The 23062-nt window shown below is 41.5% G+C and overlaps 1 protein-coding gene across 2 annotated transcripts; it reads left to right on the top strand.

The window, feature by feature from the left end:
* Positions 1-642: 642 nt before the first annotated feature.
* On the top strand, positions 643-17274 carry efhd1 (EF-hand domain family, member D1). 2 transcript variants are annotated; one of them, XR_011179105.1, is made up of 5 exons: positions 643-1011; positions 8914-9061; positions 11104-11155; positions 11569-11703; positions 13530-13618. XR_011179105.1 is itself a non-coding variant. In XM_069166490.1 (4 exons), exons 1-4 carry the CDS (start codon positions 728-730, stop codon positions 13662-13664), a joined length of 702 nt encoding a protein of 233 aa, XP_069022591.1. In that variant the 5' UTR covers positions 643-727; the 3' UTR covers positions 13665-17274. The 2 variants fall into 2 exon arrangements, 1 of the variants encoding a protein (XP_069022591.1); XM_069166490.1 differs by lacking the exon at positions 11104-11155 and having other exon boundaries at positions 13530-17274.
* The last annotated feature ends 5788 nt before the right edge of the window (positions 17275-23062 follow it).

Genomic DNA, 23062 nt, shown 5'->3' with positions numbered 1-23062 from the left:
ACTAACTCCCACTAGTATCAGATTAACAGATGATAGATTATCAACCGCTGCATTGTAAACAAGATTTTATATTTTCATTGTAAAACAACATTCACGTGTCGTGAGTTTTAGAACGTGCATGTTTTATTTTGAAGGCTGTATGTCCAAAACGGAATTTGTAGTTTTAGTTTAGTGTTACGGAATGCTGTGACATAATATCCGGTATTTCAGAATAAAAGCATGGAGACAACAATCACTATAGGTAACTTGACGCGCTGTCAGGAAACAGTTACGATGTCACGTGAATCGATTGTTTTCTTTGTTAATGCTCGACTCAGGTACCGTGAAGTCGGTCCAAGACATGTCGGTGCAAGCTCGTCAACATCTTCACACACATCAGATCAAACAGGGACGCTTTAATTTACAGGATGTGAATCCAAACAATCCAAACAAGCCACACAGACACCGAAACATGATCAAAATCCAGCTGCTTCAGCGTTCAATCAATCAATCAATCAATCAATCAATCAATCAATCAATCAATCATCGCATCACTGAAACGTAAATCACATCTGCAGAAGCAAACCAGGTTCGTGTTAAACAAGTAGAGACGGCTCTTATTGTGAAGTGCGGCCGGAAGCGCTGTTGTCCGTCGTGTCGGTCGGTGGTGGATTGACTGCAGTGGTCCTCGAAGCTGTCAGTCTCCATTCTCTCCGGCAGCCTCCCGCAGCAGCGTCCTCTTCTCAGCATGGCATCCGACGAGCTGGCCAGAAAGCTGCAGTCGCGGCTCGCCGCCACGCAGGAGTCCTCCGGGTCTCCGGAGCCCGAACTCAGCCCGGTCCGACCCAAACCGCACGAGCTTGACGCCGCATGCGGCGACTCGACGTCCGAGCTGTCCGCCAAACTGACCCGCAGGATGGACATCAACGAGGGCAACGCGGCCCCTCGGGCGACCCGCGTCTTCAACCCGTACACGGAGTTCAAGGAGTTTTCCCGCAAGCAGATCAAAGACATGGAGGCGATGTTCAAACGGTAAGAACGGAACCGGTTCTTTTGTTCGAGCCGCGGTCCGTCGACGTGCAGCCGCGCAGATTGAATGAGCGCACAGGGCCGGAGCTCGTGATGAGATTAAGATGGTGTTGTTGACGTGAAGCCTGCAGGTGGAGGTGGCGGTCACCTGGCTGCTTCTCTACAGGCCCTCCGCTGCGTGCACCGGGGCCCTCCGCTGCGTGCACCGGGGCCCTCCGGGGCCCTCCCTCCGGGGCCCTCCCTCCGGGGCCCTCCGGGGCCCTCGGTCCGTCCATCCGTGTCGTGTCGTGTCGTGTCGTGAGCAGAGGGATGAAACAGGCCGCTGCTGTTGTCTGTGACGCCGAACATAAAAAATACAACCAAATAAATGAAGCTTGGATCATTTGGATCTGACCTTTGTTGACAATAACACTGACCGAAACAGTCCGTGCAGGGCGGTGACAGGTTAACGAGAAGGATGGTCGAACCAGTCCACATTAAATATGAACACATTCATCCATGATCAAGTGTTTGTTTACTGCTCTTTTTATATGAACCTTTGTGTATTGGACCTCGTTTACCTCATATTGCGTCAGATAAACAACATTTTTCAGTTCAGTGTGTCAAATGTTCCGGAAAATAGGCTTTAAAAATAACTATATGTTGTACTTCTTTTGATCTTTTTTTGCTTGCTGTTACTTTCCAGTTCTCATGCAATAACAGCTGGAAAATAACAAAATACAACGGAGTACCATGCCAAGAACAGATTTAGTACGTCCCAGTAGTTAGTATGTTGAAAGTACCAGGATGTTGTACTACATCTGCAGTCTGCAGGTCAGCATGATACTCTGGAAGTTCTGACCCACAATCCTCTGCAGAGACAGTTGGTGGCGCTGAAGCTCCGCCCACAAAAGGAAGAAGAAGAGGAAGAAGAAGAGGAAGAAGAAGAGGAAGAAGAAGAAGAAGAAATGTTAAAAGGAAGCGACTCGTTCCAAATCACATCCTTTTTATTTGAAACTTTGCGAAGGATAAGACGAAGAGAGTCAAAGGTCAAGATGCATTTCTATGATGCAGTAGTATGTCCCAGTTGTACAGAAACTACATGTAAAAGTACATACTTTGTAAGTAGCTGCAGTACGTATTGAAAGTAAAAAGAAATAGTGTGAGATTCTGTATTCTTTTCCTCACGCTATCTTTGGCGCCCCCTGGGGGTCACGGACAGAATATTTAGAGGACTGCTGTGTTTGTGTTACCTCCTTTCTTCCTCTGTTCACTCTGAGCTGTCTGTCTCTGTCTGTCTCTGTCTGTCTGTCTGTCTGTCTCTGTCTGTCTCTGTCTGTCTGTCTCTGTCTGTCTGTCTGTCTGTCTGTCTCTGTCTGTCTGTCTCTGTCTGTCTCTGTCTGTCTGTCTCTGTCTGTCTGTCTCTGTCTGTCTCTGTCTGTCTGTCTGTCTGTCTCTGTCTGTCTGTCTGTCTCTGTCTGTCTGTCTGTCTCTGTCTGTCTCTGTCTGTCTGTACTCACTGCTCCTCGTGAACAGTCGTGGTTATGATATGAGACTTTTAGCGGTGCACAGTAGCAGCATGGACATGAACACGCAGCACGAGAACACGCAGCACCAGAACACGCAGCACCAGAACACGCAGCACCAGAACACGCAGCACCAGAACACGCAGCACCAGAACACGCAGCACCAGAACACGCAGCACCAGAACACGCAGCACCAGAACACGCAGCACCAGAACACGCAGCACCAGAACACGCAGCACCAGAACACGCAGCACCAGAACACGCAGCACCAGAACACGCAGCACCAGAACACGCAGCACCAGAACACGCAGCACCAGAACACGCAGCACCTTCAACAGAACATGTGAAGTCATTTCTGCTGGTTTCATACAGACATGATTGAGGTCAGCTCAGATGATCACGTCGGTGATGACGTCATGGCTGACGGGCCGAGGTGTATTTCAGTTTTCTGGGTCATGTGACTTCTCTCCTCGGTGGAGGTGAGCGCAGCGTAGAAACCTTCAGCTCCCTGTCGCTCTCCGACAAAACCGATTTCTGACTGAAACTCACCACCGACCTCGTCTGTCTGGAACCCAGCGGCTCAGAGCAGCGGGATCAGATGACCATATTATGGTCTGTTTATCACTCGTGCTGGTTCACATGTTTTTAGGTTTACGTCCAATGATGGATCACCGATCACACGTTCGCCAACTTCCAACATTACTTGATTGATGGATCAAAAAAATTCAGTTAACAACAAATTTGGTTTTAAATCTTCAACTCCAGATGCCTGAATACTCGTAATACTCACAATACTTGTAATACTGATAATGCTCGTAATACTTGTAGTGCTCGTAATACTTGTAATACTCGTAATACTGGTAATGCTCGTAATACTTGTAATACTGGTAATGCTCGTAGTGCTCGTAATACTTGTAATAGTTGTAATACTGGTAATGCTCGTAATACTTGTAGTTCTCGTAATACTGGTAGTGCTCGTAATACTGGTAATGCTCGTAATACTCGTAATACTTGTAGTTCTCGTAATACTGGTAGTGCTCGTAGTGCTCGTAATGCTCGTAATACTTGTAATACTCGTAATACTGGTAATGCTCGTAATACTCGTAATACTTGTAGTTCTCGTAATACTGGTAGTGCTCGTAGTGCTCGTAATGCTCGTAATGCTCGTAATACTTGTAATACTCGTAATACTGGTAATGCTCGTAATACTCGTAATACTTGTAGTTCTCGTAATACTGGTAGTGCTCGTAATACTGGTAATGCTCGTAATACTCGTAATACTTGTAGTTCTCGTAATACTGGTAGTGCTCGTAGTGCTCGTAATGCTCGTAATACTTGTAATACTCGTAATACTGGTAATGCTCGTAATACTCGTAATACTTGTAGTTCTCGTAATACTGGTAGTGCTCGTAGTGCTCGTAATGCTCGTAATGCTCGTAATACTTGTAGTTCTCGCAATACTCGTAATACTGGTAATGCTTGTAATACTCGTAGTACTCGTCGTACTCTGCGTGTTGTCATGCATGTCACTGAATATATTTATGCATCCAAAATATGTGAAGGTTTGTCAGCATGGAGGTTGGAAGAGCGTCTCATGAAAGGCTTCTTCAGTCCGAACAGACTGCAGGAAGGTTTTTTCACCTTTTTAATAGCTGCAGAGTCGTTGGGAGTCCCTGAGGTCACCCGTGAGTCGTTGGGAGTCCCTGAATATTGTCCAGAATAATAATTCACTCAGTAGCTGATCAGTGAATGCAGGGCTGTGATTGGCTGCAGATATCTGGGGCCCTCCAGATTCCTGACATTGGTCCTGGTCTAGCTGAGTTTGGGCTGACGGTGAGTCAGATGACAGTCGCTGCTGTTCTCTGAGACTGTTTGTGTGGTTCAGACTTCCCCAGGAGGAGAATGCTCAACTTGTTTGTCCTGCAGGAGATCCAGCCCCCCCCCCCCCAACCCCCCCCCCCCCCCCCCCCAACTCAAATCTCTTTAGTCTCCCTTCTTTGGTTGTGCTGATCCCATTCACACACTCCACATTCCCAACGGGCATCCAGCGCTGCTGACCCACTTTTCCTCCTCACAGAGCTTCTAGCTTAAAGTCACATTTCAGTTTTCAACAATTCATCAAAAACTCTTAGATATTATCTCGATTTTTTTTTTTCCACAGTAAAAGTTAGAATTTAGAGCAAGTTCTGGGTATTTTTACATATGCATATGTATCCTGACTTGTCTCTGAGGAATTGGAGCAGCTCTTGGGACCCTCTGGTGTTGTGTTCTCTGTCCTGAGCTGAGTGGGTCTTAACGGGGGAGAAGGAGGAGAGTGCGAGCAGAGAGAGTGAATTCACTCTCTCACTGAGCCAACAGCTCATGCATCTATAATTAACAAGGAAGCAGCAGAACAATGCAGCTCAGTCCTGACTGTTGCAGGCGATGTGGCATCACTTCCCTCTCAGATGAAGAACTAAACGTCTTGATTGATACGAGTTGTGGCTTTAAACAGCTTTAATATTCATCCGATATCTTTAATGCTGGTTTTATCCTGTGTAAATAAATGTTATATGAGGTCCTTCTTACAGCTGATTCACATTGTTTAGTCTCTCTATTCAACAGCTGATTAAACTGGGTTTAATCTGACCCCCCCTCTGGGAAATCACTGTCACAATAATTAGTGCAAAGCCACGATATCTCCTGATTATGTTCTAGGTGGCAATTTTGCAAAATGACTGCAGTCTCTCCTCATTAAAAGTGCAGAATAGAAACACAGAGTCTTTCTTCTGCTCGCCTTTCTTCTTTCACGTGTTTGGCAAACAGCTTCTGAGCCCGTTCTCATCCCGAGGCTGTTGGTGTCGCAGAGATGTGCACGAGCTGCCCCGTGGCGTCGGCATCGAAGAAGGAGGTCATGTGACGGAGCAGTGACGAGCTGTGTGTGTGTGTGTGTGTGTGTGTGTGTGTGTGTGTGTGTGTGTGTGTGTGTGTGTGTGTGTGTGTGTGTGTGCGCGTGTCGGTGTGTCTCGCTATGAACGAAGGTGAACAAAAACCACTGCACTGCTTTTTGGTTTCAACTCATCACCTGCTGAACCTCATGAATTCATTATTGATTCATTATAAATCATGAATTTAATCCTCGAGTTTGTCTTTAATCCAGCCATCAATAATCCAATGTTTCAATTCTGACAAGTGATGAGTTGTAATCTAAAAGCAGTCTCATGATTTTTGTTCACCCTCGTTCAGATCGAGACACACACACACACACACACACACACACACACACACACACACACACACACAACAAGGTAAAAGGGCAGCACGGTGGTGCAGTGGTTAGCACTGTCGCCTCACAGCAAAAAAAAGGTTCCGGGTTCGAATCCGGTCCTGGGCCTTTCTGTGCGGAGTTTGCATGTTCTCCCTGTGCTTGCGTGGGTTCTCTCCAGGTTCTCCGGCTTCCTCTCATCATCCAAAAACATGCACCTCAGGTCAGGTTACCTGGCGCTGCGCTCGTGGCAGCCTGCTGCAGCAGCTCCCCCCTGAGAGCCCCCCTGCTGTAGTGAAGACATTTCCCCTCGGGGATTAATAGAGTGTATAAAATTTAAAAAAAAGTAATAAGGTTGTTTTTTTTTCTCAAAAATGTTCTAGCTTCCAGGTTGATCCAGAAGTGTCTTCAGCTGCAATACCAGCGAGTGCCACTAGAGGTCGGCTCCAAAAAGCCTCCGGCTCCATAGACTCCCATTCAACTTCTCTCATCAAATCCAAAGTGAATAAAATGTGTCCATCAGTTATCTCGGTGTTGTTAGCTAAAGTCACTCCTTCTTATTAGTTTTCTGGAGGTCCATCTGAAAATAATCCCTCATTCATTGGAAAATAAATCAGTTCCTTTCTAATTTTCTTTTCCATTCCCACCCTGAGCTTCCTTTTTCTGTTTGCTGTTCAGTCTGCTTTGTCATGTAACTTCTCCTTTTAGCCTTTCTGTGACACTTTGGACAAATAGTAGTTACTGGACGTAACTCCAGTTCCATGAGAACATGGGTAGTCCTCTAAGGGGCTGTGTTATTGGGTAATCCTCTCTAGGCTCCACCGCAGCACCGTGAGATGGATCTTCTGGACCTGGTCAGGAGGAAGCCAACCTTTTGTCAGAATTCAGTAGATGTGATGAAATCAATTCTGGTGTCCAGGACATGAGAGTGATTTTATTCAGATGTTTCAAAGTTAAGACATTTTTTTTCCTTCCAGCTGTTGCTGACGTGGGAGTTGTTGAATTGTTGGCTTCCTCTCTCTAATGCTGAAAGGCTTTTTTTTTTGTGAGGAATTTAAGGGCCTTGATAACTTGTGCTGTGATTTGGTACTATACCAGGAAATGAATGAGAATGATTATGAACAATATAACTGGGCAAGAAACCACGTTGATTTTACTGAGAGCAACTGATGCTTCATATTTATCTCAAATACAAGCTTTGTTGAAACATGTTTTCAGAGGGAAACTGTTGGTTTTGTCCTGCGTCATTTCCAGTCATGGACCTTATAACCAGCTCTACCTAATAATGAATGTGTGAAGCCTGTTCTACTGAAACTCCTTTTGAGAACAAACATGTCAGCATAAGAACAGGCGATGATGCCGAGGGTCAGCGGGGGCCTTCGCTCCATCGGGGTGGTGTTTGTCAGGTTTCTGACCTTTGGATGGAGGTTTGTCGGTGGTGATGTCATGCCTGGCTGATTGTTAAAGGACAGGGTGGAGGTCTTCACGGCTCTTTGAAAAGCTGAGATGAAACAATGCTTTGGTTTCTGGTCTGAACAGATTAGCCTCCCTCTCGTACTTAAGTATGTATTCACTCTCACTCACGCATGCAGCTGCTTAAAGCTTCTATAAATGCACTTCCTGTCAGGCGTGCTGTGAGTAAGCCTCCATTGGCTGATAACAGCTGTCAGACTGGCTGCTGGAGTCTCTCAGACACGTCAGAGTGACGTCTTTCTTCCTATCTTGCCTTGAATTTTGAGCTCTAAATGCAGGCAGAGACAAAAGGTTTTGTAACATTCAGTTATAACCTGGAAAGTAGGAGAAGAAATGTGAGAATAAATGAATCAAATCACACAATCTGAGTAGTGTTTAAACCTGTGTGCTTTGTGCAAACTGACGGGATGATTTATTGGCTGTATTTAAGCAATTATTCAACAAGTTACCAGTAAATAAAACATGTCATCTAAATGTGTTCATATTGTGGAGCATTTTCACTCTAAAAGCTTTTATTACTGTGATCTCTGTTTCCATCAGATCTCTGGGTTGAACTACTGGTTGTGTCATTTTAATGTGTCTGCTGCACTGTTTGTTCACAGATGTATTTATTCCCTGCAAACAGTGTACAGGTTCTCTCTTAGAGAAGGTGTGTGAGTGTTGCACACTTCCTGGTGCTGCAATGACTGCGATAGATGTCGTACTGTTGTTCTTCCTTCAGGTTGAAGTGAATGTGTTGGCGCAGTGAAGGATCTTTACAACAGTTCAGATGAAACAAGGTTGATTGGAGACTTCCTGTCGATGTGACGCTTGTTGTTCTCTCAGACTGTAAATCTGATTTCTTTCCTTAAATATGAATTTTTGACTGTCCGCACTGTTATTTGCAAGTAAACAGATCAGATTTGGTCTGTCCAGACATCACCAACTTATCTGCATAGGTTGCCGTGGTAACAGCGTACGCGCAGCTTCACTGGTGACGCAGCTTTCCAACACGGAAGTGTCAGCAGACAGTTTATTTGGGCTTGTTTCTGTGGACTGTTGTTGTCGTGGTCCTCTACACTCTCTGATAGCTGTTAGCATAGCAGAGATTCTGTCTCTGAAAATGACGTCATCACGTGTTGACAAGTGACGCAAGAAACCTGATCTGAGCCAGCGGAGAGCTGGACTGAGACGCATCTGTAGAAATCTGGAATGACATTTCAAACCACCTCCGAATGTGTTTTTCTCCTGTTCAGACTTTCAAAAGTCAAACTAAATACAATCTGGATATGACAGAAATCAGATTTGGGCTGCGGTCTGTCCAGGATGTTCCCCGCCTCCCGATGTCTGCAGCCCTCATAGGATGAGCACTACAGCTGATGGACAGATGGGTTAAATGGCATCACTGTCGCTGACTGATGGGAAGCTGGTGTTAATAGTCCAGAATAGTGTTTCAGATGTCAGTCTGGTCATGTACTCTCCCAACTGTCTCATCTATAGAGAGAGGTGGTTCTTTTGGTCCTCTCAGTTTTGCTGCCGTTCCTGCTTCATAAGAAGAAAATATATTTTTAAGGTGGACGGAGAGCGAACTGTCAAGCACTGCTGCTTGTCTTCCAGTCCTTCTGTGATCCACTTCCTTCCTTCCTTTGAAAAACATTGTGAAACAAGTGTCAAACTGTTCTGTGCTGTTTGTTCCATTTGCAGCTATGACACTGGGAAAGATGGCTTCATCGACCTGATGGAGCTGAAGCTGATGATGGAGAAGCTGGGAGCTCCACAGACCCACCTGGGCCTGAAGAACATGATCAAAGAGGTGGATGAAGACTTCGATGGCAAACTGAGCTTCAGAGAGGTGAGAGGACGACCGGCAGCGACCTCAGTGTGTCTTCTTATCGTACGGTGTCTCTACCTGTAAACACTCAGCTGTACAAAGATAAACCCACGCCGTTAACCTTACTGAGCCCTGTGAGGGAAACGCACTGTTTATGATCATTAGAGCTCATTTTTAGATTTTTATGTGCTGAGTAAAGTTGAAATGTGAACGTGTGAAGGTTTAAAGCCCGGAAAACACGGCTGTTGATTTTAGAGAAGCCACTCATGCTTTTGTATATGTGGTGCTTCATCCAGAGAAAAGACCCGACGCCTATTTTTCATGTTTGCCGTGTGGATTCCAGCTAAAATATACAGGGAGAAGATCTGTGACCACATGTGCAGCATATAATCACAGCAGAAACCAGTGGAGGCTCTAATTACATCATGGTGATACTTTAACTCTCCTTATCTCTCCTCAGTGTCTCGATCTGAACGCGGGTAAACAAAAATCCCATGCCTGCTTTTTTTGTTGTAGCCACAGACTGTTTATCAAAGAGTTCGTAGCTTCAGGTCTGTAAAATGGTTCTGATCCAGAAGTGTCTTCAGCTGCAATACCAGCGAGTGCCACTAGAGGTCGGCTCCAAAAAGCCTCCGGCTCCATAGACTCCCATTCAACTTCTCTCATCAAATCCAAAGTGAATAAAATGTGTCCATCAGTTATCTCGGTGTTGTTAGCTAAAGTCACTCCTTCTTATTAGTTTTCTGGAGGTCCATCTGAAAATAATCCCTCATTCATTAGAAAAGAAGATTCAAGAAGACCTGTTTTTGGGGGCGTGTCTGTTTGATTGACAGGCCTGTGGTGCAGTCAGGTTACAGCTATCGGTGGGCGGGACGTAGTATCGTCAAGTTTCCAATCAGATCGGTCAGATCCACCTCTGGCTCCTCCCCCAGCTCGTCCAAATATGGTCACTTCCTGCTCCAAACCGCTCCGAACTAGCAAGATGGTGACGGACAGAATCTGAACTGGAGGATTCATAACGTTCATAAACCAACGATGACATCACTGATGGTTGATGGTTGGTTACAATTCGTCACTTGTTGGACCTTAAACATTAGACACATTAAATTAAATGGAAACTCAATGTCTCCATTTTAGGACTGGCAGCAACAGAGCTGCTGATGTTGACACGCATGTGCAACCGTGCAGCACAGACACGCCTCAGCCTGTTTGGCCTGAAATTTACTCAGGGACCTACAGTATGTATGCATGATGAGGATATTTTGCAATCATAATTCAACGCAAGCAGCATGTTAGTGACCCTGTGTTTTACAGCAGGAAGGGAGGTTGAAGTACTGAGTGGGCTTTGATTGTTTTCCAAGGCTGGAAAAAAGTGGGAAACGGCACCTCTGTTTGTGTTTTCAGAACTTGTTGAAGACGTGCTGTCCAAGCATGTCGCAGATCAGATGTGTTTATAGTCAGTTTGAATGGTGGAGTGAAAGCTGGCCATCTCAGATCTGTCTCTCCGATCAGGGGCCTGATGTATGAAGCAGCGTGGACCCTCGTCCACACTGAGAGTGTATATACGCACAAAAACTGAAAATGTCGTACGCAAAAATAATTCTCAGATGTACAAAACCGTGCACACGCACACCTGCTGTTGGTGAGACAGCGCTGCGGAAATATTGAGCAGAATTACTTTTGAAATTTAGATCTGTTTAGATCATTTACAGTTGAAAGATGCTTATGGAACAATCATGGATCTGTAGCACAAATTACACTGTTTTGAATGTTGATGACAAACTGGATCTATATAACATGCAATATGTAAAGAAATGAATCATGTGTAATGGATCTGGATCTTTGTGGCTCAGTAACTGTACAGCCCGTGACGGGCTTCAATATCTCCACGTAAACTGAGAAAACTGCAGTTTTCCTCTGCAGACATTTTAAACTAGCACAGTGAGTAAGGTGAGTTTCATGTGGAAGAAGAACCGGAGGGGAACAATACGGCGATGGAGAGATGGCCTGTCATCTGTATATTTCCTGTCTTCATTGGACATAATTATGTTTTTTTTTTTTAGACTCTACATGTCCCAGAAACTGAGGTGGAAACTTTATTTTTGGAAATATTTGGTGAGTTTCAGTGCTTTGCGGGTTGAAATCGTTAAGTCATAATGCCAGACAAGAGTTTGTGGTCCGGTCCGCACGTTCTCACGTCACGTTTATTTTCATACTTCCCAATGTGTGCGTGAAAACCTGCGTACGCAAAGTTTTAGTACGTACGTGTGTTGCATTGCAAAAGACGCAAGAAATCCGATCAGAGATTTGTGCACCTCGGAACATGTTGGCCTGCAGCTGATGCAAACCAGACAAATGGTGGGAAACTGTGCCCTGTTCATGGGCAGGCAGGGTTCGAGGGATTTTGTTGAAAGCAGAAGAGTAGATTTACTGTTTTTATATCGACACAGCGAGGAAACCAGTGGGTGATGATTTGAGAGATGCCATCTTTTTGACTGCACGTATTTGAACCATCTCTCTTCCTGTAGTTCCTGCTTATCTTCCGGAGAGCAGCAGCTGGAGAGCTGCAGGAGGAGAGTGGTCTGATGGCTCTGGCCAGACTGTCTGAGATCAACGTCTCCACTGAGGGAGTGATGGGAGCCAAGGACTTCTTTGAAGCCAAGGTATGATGACAGTTTGTGTTTTCTTCTAATAATTCTGACCTTTACATCTTTAGAATGACGATATTTAGTTTGCCATGTTTAACATTGTGACCTGCACTGGGGGTTAAAACATGGTAATATTTACCTTTCAGTGTTAGTCACCATTTCAGTCATGATAGCGTTTTTAAAACCAAGTTTCCAAAAAAGATGAGATAATGTGTAAAATGTAAGTAAAAACAGAATCATCATGTAAACCCATATTCAATTAAAAAAGAACCAAAGACAACATTTCTAATGCTGAACCTGAGAATTGTTTGTTTTGTGAAAAATATTTGTTTATTTTTAATTTGATGGTGGCAACATAACAAAAAGTTCGGACAGGGTCAACAAAAGACAAAGATAGTGGTGTTACGCTAAAATAAACACCTGGTGCAACATCTGACAACTAATGAGGTTACTATGGCAACAGATCAGTAATGTGATTGGGTATAAAAGATGATTTCAGAGAGGCGGAGTCTCTCAGCAGTGAAGATGGGGAGAGGTTCACCACTCTGTGAAAGACTGTGTTGGAAAATAGTTCAACAATCTAAGAATAATGTTCCTCAACGTAAAACTACAAAGAATTAGTGGATTTCATCGTCTACGGTTCATAATATCATTAAAAGATTCAGAGAATCTGGAGAAATCTCTGAACACAAGGGACAAGGCTGGAAACCAATATTGGATGGTGGTGATCTTCGGGCCCTCAGGCAGCACTGCATTAAAAACACTATTCTGGAGTGGAAATCACTGCATGGGCTCAGGAACACTTGTGAAAACCATCGTCTGTGAACACAGTTCATCGCTGCGTCCACAAATGATGTTAAAACTCTCCAAAGAAGAAACCAGATAGAAACATGATCCAGAAACACCGCCGCCTTCTCTGGACCGAGATCATTGAAGATGGACTGAGGTGAAGTGGACAACTGTCCTGAGGTCTGATGGATCACAATCTGAGATTCTGTTTGGAAATCATGGACGCTGCATCCTCCAGGTTAAAGAGGAGAGGGACCATCCAGCTTGTTATCAGCTCAGTTCTAAAGCCAGCATCTGTGATGGTACAGGATGCATTAGTGCACATGGCATGGGTAGCTTGAACATCTGGAAAGAAGCATTAATGCTGAATGATATATTCAGGTTTTGGAGCAACATATGCTGCCATCCAGACAACGTCTCTTTCAGGGAAGGTCTTGTTTATTTCAGCAGAACAACGTCCAACCACATTCTGCACGTATTCCAACAGCATGGTTCTCTAGTAGAAGAGTCCGCTGATAAACTGGCCTCCTGCAGTCCAGACCTGTCAATCATTGAAAACATCTGGAGCATCAGGACATGAACAATACAACAAAGGAGACCCTGAACTGTTGAGCAGCTGAAATCCTCTATCAGGCCAGAATGGGACCACATTTCACTTTCAAAACTCCAGAAACTGGTCTCCTCAGTTCCCCAATGTTTCCAGAGTGTTGTTAAAAGAAGAGTTGATGCAGCTCAGTGGTGAACATGATCCTGGAACAACTTTATAGAGACGTGTTGCTGACATCAGATTCAAAATGAGCACTTTTTTTTAGGACTTTTCTTCAGAATTTTTTTTAAAGAAAAAGGCTCAGTGTTCTTTTCCAACCACTTCTGTTTATCATTTCTATAACCAGAGCTGCTCCCTGACAAAATGATGTGTTTACATACTGTGTGTAGTTGAGAAAATATGTCACATGACATGACTGACTGTGAGGCAGCCATGTCGGGTCACTTGGGTTTTGAGGATGATTTGTGTTGACAGAAGGGGGCGCTGTCATTTTTTGTGTTTCCAGGTGCAGGCTCTTTCTCTGGGGAGCAAGTTTGAGGCGGAGATTCGAGAGGAAAAAGAAGAACGCAAAAGGCAGGAAGTGGAGAAAAAAGAACGACAAGCCGCTTTCAAGCAGCTCCAGTCGACCTTCTGCTCATGACCTCTCACAGAAGCAGACGATGACCTGACATGCACAAGTCAGTGTTAATGAGATTTTAGAAACAGCTTCGAACTCCACTCACACTTTACAAAGTGTCCCAATGAGGCACTTCATAACAAAAATAGAAAGATGCATTAAAGTAAACACTAAAGTACCTGAAAATACCTCATAACACATCACAGGCACGGTTCATTCATACCCGACTTTCTGCCATTGAAAACTAGAAGATAAAAACACGAAGATATTCAGTCATTTCTCCAAATTCATGAAAGTCTCCTAATCTCATAGTTTTAATGTGCGTTTCAGTGGATTTGTTCTCTCCTCTACATGAAGGGATTTTAAACATTTAGTTCAGTGAAGCCGTCTTCGTTCTGCTCTGTTGTTTGTGAGGATTTTTCATCTCACAGTTTGGTTGTGATTTACTTTGTGTTTAATCCGCACCTTGTTAACACTTTTACCGATAGATGTCATGAAGTAAACATCTAGTTTACAACTTGTGATATAATAAAATAGTACAAGACTAGATCATATTAGGAATAATATTATGATATGTATAATAATAAGTAATAACATCACAGTGTGGAAACATTTGTTGGTCCTGATGCAGCTTTGACTCTGACTCCCAGTAAGCAGCTCATAATCTCATTCAAACATAATTCAGTCTGAAAATCAAACAGTCTGGATAATAACATGAACTATTAAAGATGCACAACCTGTTTTTGTTCATGTGCAAAAATATCCCAAGGTCAAAGTTCAAAATCAGGGAGGTTATCTTTGAATGATTTGCTTCACATTTGAGGACATTTTTGAAACATTATATCTTTTTTGTGGATGTGAAATAAGACGATTGATTTCAATCTCATGTTTGTGTTCAGCTGGAGTCAGAGTGAGGTTAGCCTAGCTTAGCATTGAGACGGGAAGCAACGGGAAACAGCTAGCGTCGCTAAAATCAAATCCTCAGAGTATCAGCAGGAAGGAGGCGTGCTGCCTGGAACACGTGTTACACGCTTTGTGGTCGGCATGAGCTCAGAGAAGGGACGGATACCGGAGGGAATAACTCAGTATATTGAACAAAGACATGAGATTTGATTCTCATATTCTCATGTTAGTATGGTGATTATATTTCCCAAAGCACACCTCAGATACTCTGCCCCATGTTGTTTCATGTTTAATATCAATATAAACGTGGATAACCTCACCCATAAATTCCAAAAACTGAATACCAGGCTTATGATTGAATACATAAATTCAGTCAGCTCAGATCTGTCTGTTTAGCTGACAACATTGTTGTAATAATATTCATGATTCCTAAAACCAATTCTTCCCATGAGAAATGATTAATGTAACCATAGCAACCTATATTACAATAACATGTTTTCATTGTTACTCAGCGCCACATTTTGGTAGTTAGGCTGCTTTATTGATTAGTCATGGGAACTCATCCAGATGCACAAAATTACAGCAAAAAAAAACCCAGACAAATATTTTTGACAATCGTGAAAGGATTAGACTTCTACTCGAGTAAAATAACGACATCCCCCCCCGTCTGTGAAGGAGCTCAGGACTCACCGGAGGACAAACACTGGAACAATAATTTACCTGCAGCTTATAAACTGTGACTGTGTGACAGCTCACCTGTATGAAATGAAGAAGAGTTCACAGGGTCGTTTATTAGATCCTGATTAATCCTATCTGCATGGTGGGGAGCATTTCTTTTTTAGTGATGATGAAGGTACCCCTGTTGCACCACCTACTGCAGTTTGGTGTGGCACAGTGGAAAGCAAAAAAATTCATAATTTCATCTCCTACAAAGATTATTCGAAAATGACCTCGAGATTTGCTGATCAGAAAAAAAAGAAATAATTGTATGATAGTGATATTTTAATTGAACTCATTTCTCTACACGTCATTAGTCTTGAAATCAGTCATTGAGCCTGTTTAAATGTAGAAATGTTTCCATGTGGTCACCTCACTGAACATGGAGGAGAGGAAGCAGACAGAAAATGACAGATTATTATACGGCCACCACTCCTGCAAATGTTATTAAGAAATCTTCGGTTGACAGACTGAAATTTGCTTAAATGCATTTTGACAAAAGTTGAAGGTTCATGTAGTCGCGTGTTTCGGCTCCAGACCCTCTGTGACCTCTCTGTGACCCTCGGTGACCTGTCTGTGACCCTCGGTGACCTCTCTGTGACCCTCGGTGAGCCTTCTCAGGGTTGAGCAGGTATAAATAGTTGATAGAGGAAGTAAAAGGTTGAAGACTTCTTTAATGAACACTAAAGGTTAATTCCTCCATCCTATGTTGACTGAACACTGATGTACAGGTGGACTGATGACCTGCAGGTGAACCCCGAGTCAGCAGTATTAGGCATGACCTCACACATGGCTACAGATATTCAGTCTGCCTCCTGCAGTGGGACACATCTCCACACTGAGTTGATCAGGTGGTTCATTGCAGCGAGCGAAACGTCTTAGACCAGGAAAATATATTTAAAACAAGACATATCTGTGAGTGCATCGGAAATAAATTTGTAAAACTTATTTTTAATCTATGGATTTTTTGTTTACATGTATGTACAATGATAAATATTTTTGTGCAATTGAAAAATATTTTCGTGGAGAGTGTTATTAATATGTAAATTTAAAAATAGATTTGTAAATCCCTTCTGTGTATCATTGATAATGACACCGATCCGGTTCCGTAGTTAACCTTCAGAGAACTTTCCCCCTGGTTCTGGTATCTATGCTGAGCTGAACTAAACATCGATCTATTTATCTCAGTCAGAAAGCGTTTCCCCCCCCAAAATACAGATCTGTGTCTGAAAACTGACTACAAGAATTCCTCTAGTGTGACTGTGGACCACAGACAGTCAGCAGTAGCTCTGGTTCTGCCAGAAGATGTAGTTCTCTTGTCTCAGTGACAAAACACCATGTTCACATTGTTTTCTCTTGTGTGGTATGTGATGTTACATTTAGAAGGACTGTGTCACTAATATGCACCACGTCTGCAGTCCTTTAAAACACCTGTGAAGATGCATTTACACGTCTGTCCAGTATCCGATCACTGCCTACGTCAGAGGCGGCTTTATTGGTCATAATCAGATGTACTGAACTCATATTACAGAAGTTACAGTCAGGAAATAAATACAACAAAAGCATTGTTATTATATATTTGTATAATTGGAAAAGAAAAGACCTCATCAGTTACATATGTGGTTCATTTGGAGCTCCATCTGTCGGTTAAATTTCAGACTCTAAAATAGATTCACGATCCGAAGAAAGCTACGAATCTCTGACCTGAGCGGTGTTTCTTGTAAAGTGGGTCTTTATTTCTTCTGTATTAATGTACTTTATTTAACGTGTAGTGCTGTCGTTAAACCAACTACTGTTTTTATCACCTTCTTCGGTATTCGTTGTGGAAATGGACAATGTATTTTTTTCATGGATAAAACTGTTTATATTGTTATGTTTTATTAGAGACTTATAAGTTGCCAAATATAAAGTCAGTGAAATATATTTTTGGGGCGCTTGTAAGAATGTGTTCTACTTCCTGTCGGAATGGAAACGTTCACCTTAATTGCAATAAAGAATAAATAAAGCTGAAAAATAGTGACTCCACCTTATTACTCATGAAGGAGGTTCGGTCATGTTATCTGGAAATCACATGTAGTTTACAGATCTTGATATGATCTCTATGGTTCAGCCTATCAAAGCATGCACGTGTTAAGAGTCATTAGAAGATTGAACTGGATTTGAATCAGGCAGTTGGTGCACATCATCACGCAGGAGAGACTCTTAACTATATAATATAAAAGGCAACTTGAGTTAACTACAAATGAATTGCAATTAAATTCCACATAAAGGAGTAACAATTCATTAGCTTTCTCATCTACTTATCTGGGTTAGTGATCTACGAGCCGTGCAAGTGTTAGGATTCCTGTCTGTTCCTAGTGTGTTTTCCTCTGTTTAACCCCCGAATACCTTTCCTCCTGTGTCCTGTCATTTCCCTGTCTGTTTTTCTCCCTCAGCAGTACCCTCCTCCAAGCACCGCCCACTACCGCACCTCTCCGGCAGCACAGCTGAGCGGCATTCCAATTGATTACGCCAGCCGCTACTAATACTCCGGTCTCCTGCCCATCTGGTGTCAGTTCGTCCGTTGCCTACCCGTCAACCCGTCCAGTAAGTCCGTTCCGTCTCCCGTTGTTGAGATTACGATTCTGACCTGTTTCCTGTTTCCTGCCGTTCAGTGTTGGGCCACGGGCATCCACCTGAACGAAGAAGATTCCAGATCGTTCCTCGGAGATCATCTGCTGCAATCTTGGCAATCCTGTGTCGAGCTAGGAGTGTCACACAGTCGACCCTGCCGGTTCCGTCCAGTGTCGAGCCACGGGCATCACCTGCACGAAGAGACCCTCCAGTGCGTTCCTCGGAGATCCGCTGTCGAGGTTTGGGGCGATCCTGTGTCGAGTCGCGGACGTCACACAGTCGATCCAGCCAATCAGCTCGCTGAGGAGAGATCTGGGGATTCCTCCAGCGGAGCATCGCCGTTCGGCTACGTCACCCGGCCACGTGTCAAGGGGAACCCCGGGATTCCCTCGTGTGGCGAAGCGCAAATTGACACAGACTCTTGGCGTGCATTTCCTGTTTGTTCTCACTGCCCGGGAAATAAAGACCTGATTCCTAAGAGATTTTGCCGTGTGTCTGCATTTGGGTTCGTTGATCCCCTCACCCCATAACAGCAAGACCACAGAGCTAATTTGTTTACATATTTTTTCTTTGTAACTCTGTGAACAAGAGAGTCACTTTATTTGAGTCCATTTTCATTGGTTTTTAATAGCTTGAAGTGTCCTACGTTTTGAATGTCCCTCGAACCTTTCGTCCTTTTCCCGTGTGTGTATTGGGTGGCCAGGTGTCAATTTGTTGTTAGCCAATCATTGACAAGCAGCGAGGATTATTGTAACCAATCGGGTTCTCAGAGAGGCGGGACTAAAAGAAAGGAGCGGGAAAAGTGTAGCCAGAGATACAAACGAGCGAGGGAATAATGGGTGAAAATATGGACACGAGGCGCTAGTTCGGAAAAAATGTGTTTCATTACTGTTATTCCTTCAAGTTAAAAGCTGCGTATTTTGGTTGTGAACCAGTGTGATGCCGGTAGATGTGACCGCGGACAGAGACCGAGCACGGCTTCCCCTTCATCAGTGTTCTGGCTGACATCTTCCTGAGGAACCGATGAACGGTGAGTTCAGACTATATCCACACTGAGGATTCAAATGGAAGAGTAAGATTTCTTTCCTGTATTTTCTGTTGGCCACGAGGATACTTTAACGGAGCGATTCACCGATATCTTTGTAATAACTTTTTATTTGATCAATACTTATGGTTTAACAAGTCGTGTCAAAGTAATGTCATTTTAACTGGGTAAATGAATGCCTGCCAGTTTTAACTCACAGTAACAGTGTATCTTATATGTCGTCTGAGTCCTGTGCTCTAATTGGCCACTCTACAAACATCCTCCTTTTATATATTTTTGTAGACCATCTTCGATTCACTTCCCATGCAAAGTGGTTATTACATGTAAAGTCGTTCCTACATGTAAAGTGGTTACTACATGTAAAGTGGTTGTTACATGTAAAGTGGTTGTTACATGTAAAGGGGTTATTACATGTAAAGTGGTTGTTACATGTAAAGTGGTTATTACATGTGAAGTCATTACATGTAAAGTGGTTACTACATGTAAAGTGGTTATTACATGTAAAGTGGTTGTTACATGTAAAGTGGTTATTACATGTGAAGTTGTTACATGTAAAGTGGTTACTACAAGTAAAGTGGTTACTACATGTAAAGTGGTTATTACAACTAAAGGGGTTATTACATGTAAAGGGGTTATTACATGTAAAGGGGTTATTACATGTAAAGTGGTTACTACATGTAAAGTGGTTATTACAAGTAAAGGGGTTATTAAATGTAAAGGGTTATTACATGTAAAGTGGTTACTACATGTAAAGTGGTTATTGCAAGTAAATGAGCTATTACATGTAAAATGTTTATTACATGGAAAGTGGTTATTACATTTAAAGTGGTTATTACAAGTAAAGAGGTTATTACATGTTAAGTTGTTACATGTAAAGTGGTTATTGCAAGTAAAGGGGTTATTACATGTGAAGTGTAAAGTGGTTATTACGTGTAAAGTGGTTATTACATGTAAATGGTTTATTAAATGTAAAGGGTTATTACATGTAAAGTGGTTACTACATGTAAAGTGGTTATTGCAAGTAAATGAGCTATTACATGTAAAATGTATATTACATGGAAAGTGGTTATAACATTTAAAGTGGTTATTACAAGTAAAGAGGTTATTACATGTAAAGTGGTTTTTACATGTGAAGTCATTTACATTTAAAGTGGTTATTACATGTAAAGTGGTTGTTACACGTAAAGCGGTTATTACATGTGCAGTTGTTACATGTAAAGTGGTTATTACAAGGAAAGGGGTTATTACATGTAACGGGGTTATTACATTTAAAGAGGTTATTACATTTAAAGGGGTTATTACATGTAAAGGAGTTATGACATGTGAAGTAGTTGCATGCAGAGTGGTTATTACGTGCAAAGTAGTTATTACCTGTAATGTTGTTACTACATGTAAAGTGGTTATTACATGTGAAGTCATTACATGTAAAGTGGTTATTACATGTAAAGTGGTTATTACATGTAAAGTGGTTGTTACATGTATAGTGGTTATTACATGTGAAGTTGTTACATGTAAAGTGGTTATTACAAGTAAAGTGGTTATTACATGTGAAGTGTAAAGTGGTTATTACATGTAAAGTGGTTATTACATGTAAAGTGGTTGTTACATGTATAGTGGTTATTACATGTGAAGTTGTTACATGTAAAGTGGTTATTACAAGTAAAGTGGTTATTACATGTGAAGTGTAAAGTGGTTATTACATGTAAAGTGTAAAGTGGTTATTACATGTAAAGTGGTTATTGCATGTAAATGGTTTATTAAATGTAAAGGGGTTATGACTTGTAAAGTGGTTATTGCAAGTAAATGAGTTATTGCATGTAAAATGTTTATTACATGTAAAGTGGTTATTACATTTAAAGTGGTTATTACAAGTGAAGAGGTTATTACATGTAAAGTGGATAGTACATGTAAATTTGGCATTGCATGTCAAGGGGTTATTGCTTGTAATTGGGTTATTGCATGTAAAGTGGTTATTACGTTTAAAGTGGTTATTACATGTAAAGTGGTTATTACAAGTAAAGGGATTATTACGTGTAAAGTGGTTACTATGTGTAAAGTTGTTACTTCATGTAAAGTGATTATTACATGTAAAGTGGTTATTACATTTAAAGTGGTTATTACATGTAAAGTGGTGATTACATGTAAATTGTAAAGTGGTTATTACATGTAAAGGGGTTATTACATGTAAAGGGCTTATTACATGTAAACGGGTTGTTACATATAAAGGGGTTATTACATGTAAAGGGGTTGTTACATGTAAAGTGATTATTACATGTGAAGTGCTTATTACATGTGAAGGGGTTGTTACATGTAAAGGGGTTATTTCATGTGAAGTTGTTACATGTAAAGTGGTTATTACAAATAAAGGGGTTATTACATGTAAAGGGATTGTTACATGTAAAGGGGTTATTACAAGTAAAGGGGTTATTACATGTAAAGGGGTTATTACATGTAAAGGGGTTGTTACATGTAAAGGGGTTATTACATGTGAAGTGGTTATTACATGTAAAGGGGTTATTACATGTAAAGGGGTTGTTACATGTAAAGGGGTTATTACAAGTAAAGGGTTTATTACATGTAAAGCGGTTATTACATGTAAAGGGGTTATTACATGTGAAGTGGTTATTACATGTAAAGGGGTTGTTACATGTAAAGGGGTTGTTACATGTAAAGGGGTTATTACATTTAAAGAGGTTATTACATGTAAAGGGGTTGTTACATGTAAAGGGGTTATTACATGTGAAGTTGTTACATGTAAAGTGGTTATTACATGTGAAGTGGTTATTACATGTAAAGGGGTTATTACAAGTAAAGGGGTTATTACATGTAAAGGGGTTATTGCATGTAAAGGGGTTGTTACATGTAAAGGGGTTATTACATGTGAAGTTATTATATGTGAAGTGGTAATTGCAAATAAAGGGGTTATTACATGTAAAGGGGTTATTACAAGTAAAGGGGTTATTACATGTAAAGGGGTAGTTACATGTAAAGGGGTTGTTACATGTAAAGGGGTTATTACATTTAAAGGGGTTATTACATGTGAAGTGTAAAGTGGTTATTACGTGTAAAGTGGTTATTACATGTAAATGGTTTATTAAATGTAAAGGGTTATTACATGTAAAGTGGTTACTACATGTAAAGTGGTTATTGCAAGTAAATGAGCTATTACATGTAAAATGTCTATTACATGGAAAGTGGTTATTACATTTAAAGTGGTTATTACAAGTAAAGACGTTATTACATGTAAAGTGGTTATTACATGTGAAGTCATTACATTTAAAGTGGTTATTACATGTAAAGTGGTTGTTACACGTAAAGTGGTTATTACATGTGAAGTGTAAAGTGGTTATTACATGTAAAGTGTAAAGTGGTTATTACATGTAAAGTGGTTATTGCATGTAAATGGTTTATTAAATGTAAAGGGGTTATGACTTGTAAAGTGGTTATTGCAAGTAAATGAGTTATTGCATGTAAAATGTTTATTACATGTAAAGTGGTTATTACATTTAAAGTGGTTATTACAAGTGAAGAGGTTATTACATGTAAAGTGGATAGTACATGTAAATTTGGCATTACATGTCAAGGGGTTATTGCTTGTAATTGGGTTATTGCATGTAAAGTGGTTATTACGTTTAAAGTGGTTATTACATGTAAAGTGGTTATTACAAGTAAAGGGATTATTACGTGTAAAGTGGTTACTATGTGTAAAGTTGTTACTTCATGTAAAGTGATTATTACATGTAAAGTGGTTATTACATTTAAAGTGGTTATTACATGTAAAGTGGTGATTACATGTAAAGTGTAAAGTGGTTATTACATGTAAAGGGGTTATTACATGTAAAGGGCTTATTACATGTAAAGGGGTTGTTACATATAAAGGGGTTATTACATGTAAAGGGGTTGTTACATGTAAAGTGATTATTACATGTGAAGTGGTAATTACATGTGAAGGGGTTGTTACATGTAAAGGGGTTATTTCATGTGAAGTTGTTACATGTAAAGTGGTTATTACAAATAAAGGGGTTATTACAAGTAAAGGGGTTATTACATGTAAAGGGGTTATTACATGTAAAGGGGTTGTTACATGTAAAGGGGTTATTACATGTGAAGTGGTTATTACATGTAAAGGGGTTGTTACATGTAA

This window comes from Embiotoca jacksoni, unplaced genomic scaffold (genome assembly GCF_022577435.1).
Source record: "Embiotoca jacksoni isolate LCO1_2020_lvr unplaced genomic scaffold, fEmbJac1.0.p SCAF_39, whole genome shotgun sequence".
NCBI classification, from domain to species: Eukaryota; Metazoa; Chordata; class Actinopteri; family Embiotocidae; genus Embiotoca; species Embiotoca jacksoni.
Note: the sequence above shows the minus strand (reverse complement) of the source record. Positions and strands in the feature narration are given on the sequence as shown.